The sequence below is a fragment of the Amphiprion ocellaris genome, chromosome 6, assembly GCF_022539595.1.
Source record: "Amphiprion ocellaris isolate individual 3 ecotype Okinawa chromosome 6, ASM2253959v1, whole genome shotgun sequence".
Taxonomy (NCBI): domain Eukaryota; kingdom Metazoa; phylum Chordata; class Actinopteri; family Pomacentridae; genus Amphiprion; species Amphiprion ocellaris.
Genome location: NC_072771.1, coordinates 335,219 through 350,111, shown reverse-complemented (window position 1 = coordinate 350,111; position 14,893 = coordinate 335,219). Strand labels below are relative to the sequence as shown.

Sequence of the window (14,893 nt, the reverse complement as noted above, 5' to 3'; positions counted from 1 at the left end):
AGCAGCACATGTGACCTCATTAACCAATCAGTGATGACCGGAGCTGATGGCCCTTCAAACCTTCAAATCTGGTTCAGGCAGGTTCTACTGCTGAGGTTCCATCAAACCGCCCCAGGAGAACCAGAGCACCAGGACCAGGAGACCCCAGAGGATCTACCCCCAGAGGATCTACCCCCAGAGGATTTACCCCCAGAGGATCTACCCCCAGAGGATTTACCCCCAGAGGATCTACCCCGAGGATCTACCCCCAGAATACTTACCCCCAGAGGATCTACCCCCAGAATATTTACCCCCAGAGGATCTACCCCCAGAGGATTTACCCCAGATGATCTACCCCAGAGGATCTACCCCCAGAAGATCTACCCCCAGAGGATGTACCCCAGAGGATCTACCCCGAGAAGATTTACCCCCAGAGGATCTACCCCCAGAGGATCTACCCCCAGAAGATTTACCCCTAAAGAAACCAACTTATTCACCAAGTCACTTTTTACCTGAACTACTCAGGTACTAACTCACTCATTATTTATCTCACTCAGGTTGTTGTTCAGGAACTAAGTCATCCTCTCACAGCCAACTCGTTACTAATGAACCAGCTCATTAACTAACTCATTAACTAAACATCACACTAACTCATCTACTCATTGTCCACCTCTGGACCCAAGTTATCCACTCATCTTTGATCTGACTCGTTATCTCATCAGTCACTCGTTCTGAAACGTGTCCACTGATTCGTCTCATTTATATCTTTAACTGTTAATTCGAAACAAACTGATTATGAAACTAACTCATAAAGCATCATTAGCCACTAAACCAGGACCTCACTAGTACTAATTAATCCACTTGTGAATCCACTAATTTACCCACTGATTAACCCACTACATATGTAACTCCTCCACCTGTTCAGTCGGTTCTCTGCTGTCGACTGAGTTGTGTTTGGTTTGGAGCTGTGCTGTAGGTTTCTGCCAGCAGGTGGAGCTGCAGGATTACCCAGAGTTACCACGGTAACCACCATCGTCATCGTGAAGCTAGTTTAACTGAGACTGAAAGAGGAAGACGAGGAGGAAACAAGACAGACGGAAAAAGACAGACGGCTGCAGGACAAAGAGCGACAGAAAACCAGAAACAGACGATTAAACTGTCTGTCCACCTACCTGTCTGTCTGTCTGTCTGTCTATCTGCAAACATGTCCTCCTGGGCTGACAGTAAGACAGGTAAGCCTCCTCCTTCTTCTCTGTCTGGTGTCACATGCTAGCTGTTAGCTACTGCAGGCTAAAAACAATCACTGATGATGATGATGATGGTGGTGGAGGTGAAGATGGTGATGATGATGGTTATGATGATGATGATGATGGTGATATGATGATGATGGTGATGATGGTGGTGATGATGATGTCGTCCTCTTAAGCCTCCCAGTTTGCGTCTCTCACTTTGAGGTTGAAGGATAAGCTCCACCCACCGCGAATAAGAGGCTCTGAGCGAATCAAAAACACCGAGAGTCAAAGAGTCAAACCACCTGACCTGCACCTGCAGCAACACAAGGTACACACACTGTTACACACACTGCAACACACACTGTAACACACACTGCGACACACACTGTGATACAAAGTCAGTCCTGGACCTATGGACCGGGTCTATCTATGTCTTCATCACGGCTCCATATGGAAAAGAGTAAGAGAAACATCTGACTGAGAGACTCGACAAAGATGGAAAAGATCCAGGAAGATCAGTTAGAAACTAAAAACCAGTGAAGCACAGAGTCAGCAGAAATCAGGAGGTCTAGATGGAGTCATAGTTCCACTAATCAGGAGGTCTAGAAGGAGTCAGTACCACTAATCAGGAGGTCTAGAAGGAGTCACAGTACCACTAATCAGGATGTCTAGAAGGAGTCATAGTACCACTAATCAGGAGGTGTAGAAGGAGTCACAGTCCTACTAATCAGGAGGTCTAGAAGGAGTCACAGTACCTCTAATCAGGAAGTCTAGAAGGAGTCACAGTACCACTAATCATGAGGTGTAGAAGGAGTCATAGTACCACTAATCAGGAGGTCTAGAAGGAGTCACAGTACCACTAGTCAGTAGGTCTAGAAGGAGTCACAGTACCACTAGTCAGGAGGTCTAGAAGGAGTCATAGTACTACTAATCAGGAGGTCTACAAGGAGTCACAGTCCCACTAATCAGGAGGTCTGGAAGGAGTCATAGTACCACTAATCAGGAGGTCTAGAAGGAGTCCTAGTACCACTAATCAGGAGGTCTAGAAGGAGTCATAGTTCCACTAATCAGGAGGTCTAGAAGGAGTCATAGTACCACTAATCAGGAGGTCTAGAAGGAGTCATAGTTCCACTAATCAGAGCTTCTAAAATGACTCCACAGACAGTGAACTACTTTCTCCATCCAGCTGTAAAAACAGATGGCAGCTGCTTCAGACTTGGTTCAGGGGTTCTCCATGGAAACCAGAGTTAGTGTGAAGCTCAGACAGTGTGAAGGAACCTTAAGAACATCAAACTCTTTGGACGGAGAACCAGAACTAAACCTGGTTGCTGGTCAGAACTAAACTTCCAGATGAAAGTTTGCTGAAGAACATGAGAAGAACCCTGATGGATGTTGGAGAACATTCTGTGGTCAGATGAAGAGTTGGGCTCAGATGGAGTCCAGATGTTTGGTGAGACCCTGACCAGGACTACCACAGTGGATGCATGGTCCTGACAGTGAAGCGCGGAGGTGGCGGTATGATGAGATGACATTTCTTGAAAGACAACAGAAATGCAGCTGATGTGACGGTCTGAACATGACATCACTGTGACATCATCAGCAGTGTGGGTTGGTGGGTAATGTTGTTCATGAAGGTTGTGTTTGTCAGGCGGGTGGTGTGTTGGTGGACCAGCAGCGGGCCGTCCTCAGCTCCCTGCAGTACTTCAAAGCTCTGGTGGACAGACTGGGAGTGGACAGGCCCGGCCGGGACAAACTGGTCCTGGACCAGTCGGTGGTGGGCCGGCTGCTGGGCGGGGCATCCTCTGGCGTCCTGGAGGCGGTCCAGACTCTGGTCCAGCTGGAGCCACACCTGCACAACAGGTAAGTTCCACCTGCTGGCGTCTCAACGAGGACCTCAGAGTGTCTCAGCTCACCTGTCTGTCCTCCCCACAGTAAGACCATCTCCGTCTGTCTCGCACGTCTCTACGGCTCTCTGGCTCAGCTGATTCGCTGGGCCGACCAGGTGATGCTGCAGGGCATTGCCCACGGCAACAAGGAGTCCACGGAGAGCGTCACCACGGTGATCAGGGCCGTGCTGGACGGTGTCAAGGTGAGGACCAGGTCCAGTCTGATGTCCTGCTGTCTGTTCTCTTCTTCATATGTCCTGTTGTTTGGTTCTGAGTGTCTCCTCTTGTTCTCTCATGTCCTGTCTCGTGATCTCTTTGGATCTCGTTTCCATCAGGAGCTGGTTCGATTGGCTGCAGAGAGACAAGATGGCTCCGCCCCCTTGTCTCCTGTCCAATCGCAGCCTGCCATGGGACAGTCAGACAACACGGTGACACCTGACTGGACATGGACAGATGGGGAGGAGGAGACCGTTTTAGCTCCGCCCAAACCTCCGATGCCCCTCCCAGAGCCCCTCCCCCCAGGCCAGAGGTGAGTCCGAGCTCGCATCTGATTGGCTGATATTTACTCTGACATCACACTAACCCCAACAGTGTAGCATTTTACTTTTAAACAGACAAAAAACAACAAAAACAAGACAAAATATTACAAAATGAGACAAACGACACAAAGAAAAACAAAAAGACAAAAAATTTGACATAAAAGTTACAGATCGACACAAAACGAGACAAAAATTACACAAATGGGACAAAAAAATTACCCAAACGGGACAAAAAATGACAAAAGTGTGAAACAACAACAACAAAAATGCTACACAAAACAATGAATAAAGAAAAACACAAAATGACAAAAATAAGACAAAAAACACGAGCAAGACAAAAAAGAAACACAAAATTACAAAAATGAGAGAGAAAACAACAAATACGTGAGACAAACAGCAAAAAAAGACAAAAAAACAACAAAAACAAGACAAAGAATTACAAAAATGAGACACAAAATGACAAAATCAAGAAACAAAATTACAAAAAATGAGACAAACGACACAAAACAAAATAAAAAAGAGGCAAAAAATTTGACAAAAAAGTTACAAAATGACAAAAATGAGACAAATGACAAAAACAAGACAAAAAAATGGCAAAAGCGAGAAACAAAACAAAAAAACAAAAAACTCAAGAGAGTCAAAAAAACCACAAAATGACAAAAATAAAACAAAATCCACAAACGAGACAAAAAGGACATGCAAAATGACAAAAAATATGAGAACAAAAATCTGACAAAAATACAACAAAAACAAGACAAAATATTACAAAAATGAGACAATAAAATTAGACAAACGACACAAGCGAGACAAAAAAAAACACAAAATGACAAATACAAGAAACAAAACAACAAAAATTGAGCACAAAATGACAAAAAATTAAGACAAAATGTCAAAAATGAGACACAAAATGATAAAAATTAAACACAAAATGACAGAAATTAAACACAAAACAACAAACGAGAAACAAAACAACAAAAATGAGAACCAAACAACAAACATCAGACAAAAAAACAAGACAAAATATTACAAAAAAGAACAATGAACAATCTAGTATTTTACTTTCTGATCCAAACAACTTGTCATGGTCTAGAAATTATTTTAAATTTATAGTTTTACTAATTTGCAATCTGTAGTTAATGTCTTCTCTGGAATTTTTACACTTTGAGGGCCGGATTAGACCCTCTGGAGGGCCGCTTTTGGCCCGGGGGCCACATGTTGGACACCCCTGCCCAACATGAATACTCTAACTGAACAAAATGTAGAATAGATTGAAAGAAAAATCACATCAGAACAGTTTGTTAGAATCAGAACGTCGAGCTACATTGAACTCTGGACAGAAACAGGCAGAAGGAAGCAGCAGCTCTTCATATTAAACTGATGTAGAAGCAGCAGAGACCAGCGGCTCTTCATATTAAACTGATCTAGAAGCAGCAGAGACCAGCAGCTCCTCATGTTAAACTGATCTAGACGCAGCAGAAACCAGCGGCTCTTCATATTAAACTGATCTAGAAGCAGCAGAGACCAGCAGCTCTTCATATTAAACTGATGTAGAAGCAGCAGAGACCAGCAGCTCTTCATATTAAACTGATCTAGAAGCAGCAGAGACCAGCAGCTCCTCATGTTAAACTGATCTAGAAGCAGCAGAAACCAGCGGCTCTTCATATTAAACTGATGTAGAAGCAGCAGAGACCGCCGGCTCTTCATGTTTAACTGATGTAGAAGCAGCAGAAACCAGCAGCTCTTCATATTAAACTGATCTAGAAGCAGCAGAGACCAGCAGCTCTTCATATTAAACTGATCTAGAAGCAGCAGAGACCAGCAGCTCTTCATATTAAACTGATCTAGAAGCAGCAGAGACCAGCAGCTCTTCATATTAAACTGATATAGAAGCAGCAGAGACCAGCAGCTCTTCATATTAAACTGATCTAGAAGCAGCAGAGACCAGCAGCTCTTCATGTTAACTAATCCGGCCTCCGTCGGCCTCTCAGCTGCACAGGAACCAACAGTCATCTACTGAGCGTGTGCAGAAATAGATCTGTGGGTGAAACAGGAAGCAGAACGACAGCACACATCACACTCTGCCCCCACCACTTCCTGTCTTTCTCAACTGCAAGAAAGAGAAAAAGAGGAAGGAGAAGTTTTACAGACAACAGTTTCTTCACAGCAGAACTAAAAGAACCCAAACAGGAGAACATACTGAAGGTTGTTTACTGGGGCTAAGTTCTGCAGCTCTGTGGAACCAGAGCGTCCTGAAGGAGAACTCGGTTAATGCTAAAACTCTCCCAGTGTTAATAATATATTAATATTTAAACTCACAGAAATACATTATTTATGACACATAGTCCAAATATATTTCCCAGTTAGTGGAGCTATGAAAGACTTCCTGTATTAAAACTAATATTATTTTTTTTCTTTAATAAATAGGAGTAAAAACACATTGTTCTCCACAAACTACAGACCAGAATGTAAAAAATTAATCTATGTTCTGCTGTTAATAAGAACCAATTAAAAATCTATTAATTAATAAGAGCAGCATGACAGAAAACGCATCACAGACCAGCTGTTTAATACTATAGATGGATTAATAATACTATAGGTAGATTATTAATATCATATTAATAGATCAGCTGTAGTTCCTCAGAGTTCCATCAGGTGGAGCCTCCTCCTGTTCCGGTCAAGTACTCTTTATGTTCTGAGAATTATTAAATAACTGCAATTAATATCTGTCTGTCTGTACCTGTCTGTCTGTCTGTTTGCACCTGTCTGTCTGTCTGTCTGTACCTGCCTGGTTGTCTGTTTGCACCTGTCTGTCTGTCTGTCTGTCTGTCTGTACCTCTCTGTCTGTCTCAGTCCTCCAGCTTTGCCTCCAAAGAAGCGTCAGTCATCCTCAGGCCCCGCCCCCTGCAGGGTTGCCATAGTAGCACCATGGAGACGAGAGCCTGAAGTGGACCGACAGGTGTGTGCATGTGATTCACGTTTTTATTGACATATGACCATGAAGTTGCCATGGAAACATGTCTCTACGTTGTCTATTTGTCTTTTATTTTAAAATTCAAATCAGCATGTTTATTTATTGATCTGCTATTTCTATGAACACACGCTCTGTTTAATAATGTGTCTGTGTGTGTGTGTGTGTGTGTGTGTGTGTGTGTGTGTGTGTGTGTGTGTGTGTGTGTGTTTTCAGGAGTGTGAGGACGACAGTTTCAAACAACGTTCTGCTCAGAACAAACTCTGTGGTAACAAACACACTGGAGCATCTCAGAAAATTAGAAAGTTTTTTCTTTCATTATTTCTCCATTTGCAGATGTTTCAGAAAGTGAATATCTGTTATATTCTAGACTTAGGACACGTGAAGTAAAATATTTTAAGCATTTCTTTAGTTTTCATTTGGAGGACTGTGGATTAGAGCTAAATCTAATATTTTAAATTATTAGAATATTTTACAGAATATAGAAATATCCACATGGAGGGAAGGAGGGATGGATGGATGGTGGATGGATGGATGGATGGATGGATGATGGATGGATGGATAAATGGATGGATGATGGATGGATGATGGATGGATGGAAGATGGATGGATGGTTCTGATGTGGTTCTAGTTCTGGTTCTGTTCCTAGTTCTAGTTCTGGTTCTTAATCTGGTTCAGGTTCTGGTTCTAGTTCTAGTTCTGGTTCTTAATCTTGTTCTGGTTCTGGTTTTAGTTCTAGTTCTGGTTCTGGTTCTAGTTGTGACTCTCAGTGTCTCGTCCTCAGAGGACGACCCGGATTACGACTTCCTCCTCACAGACCTGTCGTCCTCGGAGACGTTGCCCCCTCTGGCCCCTGCCCTTCCAGAGAAGAGACGACGCAGCACCGCAGGTGAGGACACACCTGTCTGTCTGTCTGTCTGTCCACCTGTCTGTCCGTCTGTCTGTCTGTCTGTCTGTCTGTCTGTCTGTCTGTCCACCTGTCTGTCCACCTGTCTGTCTGTCCGCCTGTCTGTCTGTCCACCTGTCTGTCCACCTATCTGTCCGTCTGTCTGTCTGTCTGTCTGTCTGTCCACCTGTCTGTCTGTCCGCCTGTCTGTCTGTCCACCTGTCTGTCTGTCTGTCTGTCCGCCTGTCTGTCTGTCTGTCTGTCCACGTGTCTGTCTGTCTGTCTGTCTGACTCTCTCTCTGCTGTATCTGTCCTTCAGGAATGACCCTCTCTCAGACCCTTCCTTCCTTTGGATTTGACTCCGCCCCTCCAGGTCAGAGCCCCGCCCACAGTGATGTCACTGGTGATGATGAAGCTGGCTCCTCCCCTCTGTCCCCCAGCAAGACTCCGCCCCCCCTCCCCGAGAAGAAACGACACAGTGAGTGAAACTGCAGAGCTGATCAGTGATCAGTACGCTGAGGTCTGTAATAACCTGTCTGTCTGTCCACCTCTCTATCTGTCTGTCTGTCTGTCTACCTGTCTGTCTGTCTGTCTGTCCACCTCTCTATCTGTCTGTCTGTCTGTCTACCTGTCTGTCTGTCTGTCTGTCCACCTCTCTATCTGTCTGTCTGTCTGTCTACCTGTCTGTCTGTCTGTCTGTCCACCTGTCTGTCTGCTTGTCTGTCTGTCTGTCTGTCTGTCTACCTGTCTGTCTATCTACCTGTCTTTCTCCAGTCCATCAGTACCTTCAGTTCTGTTCGTCCTACTCCAACCAATCAGCTGTCAGTTTCTATAAGAGGTACAACAGCAGGCAGCGGGAAATGGACCAGTCGTCACACTCTCACCTGGACACAGACTCCGCCCCCTCACCTGAGCAGCTCCCAGCTCCTGCTCTCCCACCGAAGATGAAGCAGCAGGTAGAGATGAGGTGGTTTCGCTTCTGCTTGATTCTGGCCTCAACTCACTGATCGTCTTGTTTTTGTCATCATCAGGATTCAGCAGATACACAACCTAAACGTCACAGCGCAGACAGGTGAGACATTACACCTGTACACACCTGTACACACCTGTATACACCTATACACACCTGTACACACCTGTAGACACATGTACAGACCTGTAGACACCTGTATAAACCTGTACATACCTGTACACACCTGTATACACCTGTACACACCTGTTCACACCTTTATACTACTGTACACACTTGTACACACCTTTATACTGCTGGATACACCTGTACACACCTGTATACACCTATACACACCTGCATACTACTATACACATCTGTATACACCTGTACACACCCATACACACCTGTATACTACTATACACACCTGTACACACCTGTATACACCTGGGTTTGTCACAGATTGTCCACCTCACAGCTTACAGGTGATTTTCCTTTCATAGAGCCCAGCAGGATCCAGGAGGAGCAGAGAGGGACAGTGAGGAGGAGGTGGAGGAGGTGGAGGAGGTGATCCTGACCAACCAGCAGGAGATCCTCCACAGAATCACCATGAAGGCCGAGGTACTCTGACCTTTGACCTCTGACCCCTGAACCCTGACCTCTGACCGCTGACCTCTAACCTCTAACCTCTGACTCAGGAGGAAGAGGGGCCAGATGTGAAGGCAGCCTCTCCTGAGATCCTATTGGTCCACGCCACAGCAGCACCAGTAAGCAGTGAGTTATTTACACAAGACATTTATTTACCTGAGATACAAACTTATTTACCCGAGGAAATAACTTATTTACCCGAGGTACTAACTTATTTACCCGAGATACAAACTTATTTACCCGAGGTACAAACTTATTTACCTGAGATACAAACTTATTTACCTGAGATACAAACTTATTTACCTGAGATACAAACTTATTTACCTGATACTAACTTATTTACCTGATGGTAACTTATTTACCTAATACTAACTTATGTACCTGATACTAACTTATTTACCTGAGATACTAACTTATGTACCTGACACTAATTTATTTAACCGAGATACTAATTTATGTACCTGATACTAACTTATTTACCTGATACTAAGTTATTTACTTGAGGTACTAACTTATTTACCTGAGGTACTAACTTATTTACCTGAGATACTAACTTATGTACCTGATACTAACTTATTTACCTGATACTAACTTATTTACCTGAGATACTAACTTATTTACCTGATACTAACTTATTTATGTGAGGTACTAACTTATTTACCTGAGGTACTAGCGTATTTACTTGAGATATAAACTTATTTACCTGATACTAACTCATTTACCTGATACTAACTTATTTACCTGAGATACTAACTTATGTACCTGATACTAACTTATTTACCTGATGCTAACTTATTTACTTGAGGTACTAATTTATTTACCTGATACTTATTCACCTGAGATACTAACTTATGTACCTGATACTACCTTATTTACCTGAGATACTAACTTATTTACCTGATACTAACTTATTCACCTGAGATACTAACTTATGTACCTGATACTACCTTATTTACCTGAGATACTAACTTATTTACCTGAGGTACTAGCGTATTTACCTGATGCTAACTCATTTACCTGAGGTACTAGCGTATGTACCTGAGATACAAACTTATTTACCTGATACTAACTTATTTACCTGAGATACTTATTCACCTAAGGTACTAACTTATTTACCTAAGATATCAACTTATTTACCTGATATTAACTTATTTACCTGAGATACCAACTTATTTACCTGATACTAACTTATTTACCTAAGATATTAACTTATTTACCTGATATTAACTTATTTACCTGAGATACCAACTTATTTACCTGATACTAACTTATTTACCTAAGGTACTAACTTATTTACCTGAGGTACTAACTTATTTACCTGAGGTGAATGTGTGTCCTTAGAGCAGGACCTGTACTGTGAAGCCTTCCTCTGCACCTACAGAAGCTTCATCGGCCCAAATGACGTCATCAGCAAACTGCAGCACCGATATCCTGAAACACCTGAATGAACTTACCTGTAAACACCTGAGCTCTGGTCAGACCGGGATCAGTTACACTTCATACTCTGAAATACTAACAGCAAAGAAACCTGGAAAGACAAGGAGCTCTGAAGTCTCCTGATAATAACGGCACCAACAGCATGGACAGGTGTGTAGGACAGGTGTGTCGGACAGGTGTGTCGGACAGGTGTGTCGGACAGGTGTGTAGGACAGGTGTATAAGACAGGTGTGTAGGACAGGTGTGTCGGACAGGTATGTAGGACAGGTGTATAAGACAGGTGTATAGGACAGGTGTGTAGGACAGGTGTGTACCGCAGGTATCCAGGTATTTTACCAAACTCACAATCTCAGTGTCCGTCTGTCTGCTGTGAATCTTTAACCATCGCCACGTACAGACACCTGTGTGACAGACAAGAGCCTGCAGCCGCCAGAAACACCTTTCACCTGCTGGACAGAGTGGTGGAAGAACTCTGGTGAGACTCACTGAGATACACCTGAACCAATCAGAGGATCAGACACACACCTGAACCAGTCCGAGGTTTTCAGCCATGTAACTTCCACATACTTTTGGTCATGTGTGCAGCACCACCGAGCTGGAGTCTGATTTGCTGTCGCTGCTGATGGACCTAGTGTTCAGCCTTCTGATTGGTGGAGAGCTGGGACACGCCCACCAGCTGCACTCCAACATCCTGTCCAAGATGGAGAAGAGGTGGCAGCTGATTGGCTGTCCTCAGTCACTCCGCCCACTTGCTGCCAAAGGTGTGGCAGCCAGGTAAGCTCTCTCACCTGATTGGACGAAGACGTGGTATGCTGTGATTGGTCCATTTTTCATGTTTCTCTCCTTCTCTACTTCAGACCAGGAACTCTTCTGGACTTCAGGAGTCAGGATTTAGCTGAACAGCTGACTCTGCTGGACTCTGAGCTATTCTACAAAATCCAGGTAAACACCTGTCTGTCTCACCTGCCTGTCTCCCCTGCCTGTCTCACCTGCCTGCATCTCACCTGTCTGTCTCACCTGTCTGCATCTCACCTGTCTGTCTCACCTGTCTGCATCTCACCTGCCTGCCTCACCTGTCTGCATCTCACCTGCCTGTCTCACCTGTCTGTCTCACCTGTCTGTCTCACCTGTCTGTCTCACCTGTGTAGCTTCCAGAGGTGCTGCTGTGGTCGAAGGAGCAGAATGAGGAGAAGAGTCCAAACTTGACGGAGTTCACTCAACACTTCAACAACGTCTCCTTCTGGTAAACGCTGATCCTCAGCACTCTGCTGAGAACGTCCATCTGCTGGAGATAGATCAGCTCCGGGTCTCTCTGGGTTCTGTCCTCTGGGTTCTGTTTTCTGGGTCCAGGACGGTTCCTACTGGTTACTGATGAAATGACTAATCAGCTGTGTTTGGTTTCAGGGTTCGTTCAGTCATCATCCTTCAGGACAAACCTCAGGACCGAGAGAAGCTGCTGCTCAAGTTCCTCAAGATCATGAAGGTGACTATTTACATGAAGCATACTGGAGTCTGACTATATCCTGGAGCAATAGCATGTAGTGATGTATATGAACCGAGTATATATGCCCCACCAGTAGGTTTATAAACCCAGTATTTATACCCCACCAGTAGCTTTGTAAACCCAGTATTTATACCCCACCAGTAGCTTTGTAAACCCAGTATTTATACCCCACCAGTAGGTTTGTAAACCCAGAATTTATACCCCACCAGCAGGTTTACACTCTGCAGCACCTGGAATCATCAGCTTACATTAGAACCTATCCACCTGTGTTTTCTTGCAGAACCTGAGAAAGTTGAACAACTTTAACTCGTACCTGTCCATCCTGTCAGCACTTGACTCCGCCCCCTTGCGCCGCCTAGACTGGCAGAGAAGCACCTCTGAGGTTGGTTCAGGATCAGTAGTTGGATCGACTGGTTGTAATCAGAAGATAATTAGTTGTTGTTTTGTTCTCAGGCTCTGGAGGACTTCAGCTCTCTGATCGACAGCTCGTCTTCTTTCAGAGCCTACAGAGCAGCTCTGGCTGAGGTGGAACCTCCCTGTATACCCTACCTGTAGGTTAATGCCCCTATATATACCTACCTGTAGGTTAATTCCCCCAATATATACCCTACCTGTAGGTTAATTCCCCTATATATACCCTACCTGTAGGCCAATGCCCCTATATATACCCTAACTGTAGGTTAATGCCCCTATATATACCCTACCTGTAGGTTAATACCTATATATACCCTACCTGTACGTTAATGCCCCTATATATACCCTACCTGTAGGTTAATTCTCCAATATATACCCTACCTGTAGGTTAATTCCCCTATATATACCCTACCTGTAGGTTAATACCTATATATACCTTACCTGTAGGTTAATGCCCCTATATATAACAAATCATTTGACACTGTACCTGTCTGTCTCTCTCACCTGTCCCTCTCTCACCTGTCTGTCTCTCTGTTCAGGGGTTTGATTCTTCAGGACTTGACCTTTGTCCACCTGGGGAATCCTGACTTCTTGATGACATCACAGGGTTCAAAGGTGAACTTTTCCAAACGCTGGCAGCAGTTCAACATCCTGGACACTCTGAGGAGCTACCAGCAAGTGTCAGTTACCTGCAGTACTATCATCTGCATTACCAGGGTTGTAGTATTACTGCAGTATTAGTGTGTATTGCAGTACTGCAGCATTATTGTGTACTGAGCGTGTCCTTCTCTGCAGCCGCTACTCTCTGCAGCCTGACGATGACATCATTTCCTTCTTCAATGACTTCAGCGATCACCTGGCAGAGGAGGCGCTGTGGGAACTCTCCCTCAGGATCCGCCCAAAGAACGCTCCTCGAGCCAATCAGAGATGAGCCGTTATGACACAGCAGCGTGTCACACAGCTGCTGACCAATCAGGGACACCTCCACAAGGGGGCATCATTAAGACCAGGACAGGAACTGAGCTAACAGATAGCTACCTCAGGTGGACATACCTACTGCTCACCTGAACAGGAACCAAACGGCTCTGGAGGATCCTCAAACCTTCATCATGTTAGCAGGATGCTAACCTTTTAGTAGAAACACCTGGACGTCTCTTTAGGTTCCACCTTCATCCAAGGTTCTTCTTCAGTTCTACGAGACTGACAGGAGTTTCAGGTGTTCAAAGTCCCTCCAGCTCACCTGGATAATATCATGTTAATAAGCAGGTGTCCACTGACAGAACAGTATCAGCTAGCTAACCTAGTGTTAGCTGGTGTTAGCCTGGTGCTAGCTGTTGTTAGCCAGGTGTTAGCTGGTGTTAGCCTGGTGCTAGCTGTTGTTAGCCAGGTGTTAGCTGGTGTTAGCCTGGTGCTAGCTGGTGTTAGCCTGGGTTAGCTCGTAGCCTGATGCTAGCTGGTGTTAGCCAGGGTTAGCTCGTAGCCTGATGCTAGCTGGTGTTAGCCTGGGTTAGCTCATAGCCTGGTGCTAGCTGGTGTTAGCCTGGTGCTAGCTGGTGTTAGCCAGGTGTTAGCTGGTGTTAGCCTGGTGCTAGCTGGTGTTAGCTAGGTGTTAGCTGGTGTTAGCCTGGTGCTAGCTAGTGTTAGCCAGGGTTAGCTCATAGCCTGGTGCTGCAGGTGAACTCCTCTCTGGGATCATCAGTCTGGTCGAACTGAGGAAGAACCTTGAAGAAGGAGAAGCCTCTTCAGGAACCAATCAGAGAAGCCGGTTACCATCTACTGACGACAGTTTAATTCACCTGCTTTCACCTGATTGGCTGAAGGATAAAACCTCATTAATAAATGTCAGTATTCCGGCTTTGTGTCTGCTGTTTCTGTAAAACTGAAAGAGTTGAAGAGTTAAACTTTTAAATTCAGTTTATGATGAAGAACATCCGCTGACTGGATTTCAAAATAAGCTGAAAGATAAAGATGACAGGAAACAGTTCATTAATAAAACCCACAGATGCAATGTAGTAAAATACAAATAAAATGAAATAAATGAAATAAAAGCAAGATAAATCTAATCAAAATAAAATCATAAATACAGAAATACATAAACTGTACATCATGAAAGTTTAATAAATATGAATTTAATGTAAATAATGTGTTGTTACTTTAGTTCTTAATTCCAGCTGTTCTCCCTGTAAATAAACTAAATAAACAGGTTCTACCTCTGATGATGAGGAAAAGCAGAAAATGGATGAAACGAACGGCTGCTGCTGTTTCCATGGTAACTGCAGGCTGTACTGCAGAGCGACGAGCGGACCAGTCAGGCAGTGATGGCTGATCGAGGCTTTGTTGAAGCTTCGACACTTCATTCAAAACATGGTTCATTACGCGAGGCCTCAATGACACACAGTGCTCGAGTAGGACATCTAGTGGTCAATAAAATGAAGTGCAATCGATTCATGT

General features: G+C 44.3%; 1 protein-coding gene across 2 annotated transcripts; it reads left to right on the top strand.

The window, feature by feature from the left end:
• The first annotated feature begins 14 nt into the window (after positions 1–14).
• On the top strand, positions 15–14,297 carry LOC111586833 (rap guanine nucleotide exchange factor 1-like). Of its 2 annotated transcripts, none has more exons than XM_023296651.3 (23): positions 15–1,211; positions 1,406–1,539; positions 2,860–3,071; positions 3,144–3,300; positions 3,433–3,626; positions 6,487–6,592; positions 6,821–6,872; positions 7,389–7,493; positions 7,864–7,968; positions 8,265–8,446; positions 8,522–8,562; positions 8,943–9,060; positions 9,138–9,213; positions 10,429–10,513; positions 10,916–10,999; positions 11,110–11,298; positions 11,382–11,466; positions 11,673–11,767; positions 11,929–12,007; positions 12,309–12,410; positions 12,482–12,579; positions 12,982–13,122; positions 13,238–14,297. In XM_023296651.3, the coding sequence occupies exons 1-23, from the start codon at positions 1,184–1,186 to the stop codon at positions 13,371–13,373; spliced, it is 2,604 nt and encodes an 867-aa protein (XP_023152419.1). In that variant the 5' UTR covers positions 15–1,183; the 3' UTR covers positions 13,374–14,297. The 2 variants fall into 2 exon arrangements, with proteins under 2 accessions (XP_023152419.1, XP_023152418.1); XM_023296650.3 differs by having other exon boundaries at positions 7,810–7,968.
• Positions 14,298–14,893: the final 596 nt, after the last annotated feature.

Coding starts and splice junctions, on each gene's coding strand:
- LOC111586833 (XM_023296650.3), top strand. CDS start 1,184: ATGTCCTCCTGGGCTGACAGTAAGACAG. Junction 12,411..12,481: donor GGCAGAGAAGCACCTCTGAG/GTTGGTTCAGGA, acceptor TTTTGTTCTCAG/GCTCTGGAGGACTTCAGCTC. Junction 12,580..12,981: donor CCTCCCTGTATACCCTACCT/GTAGGTTAATGC, acceptor CTCTCTGTTCAG/GGGTTTGATTCTTCAGGACT.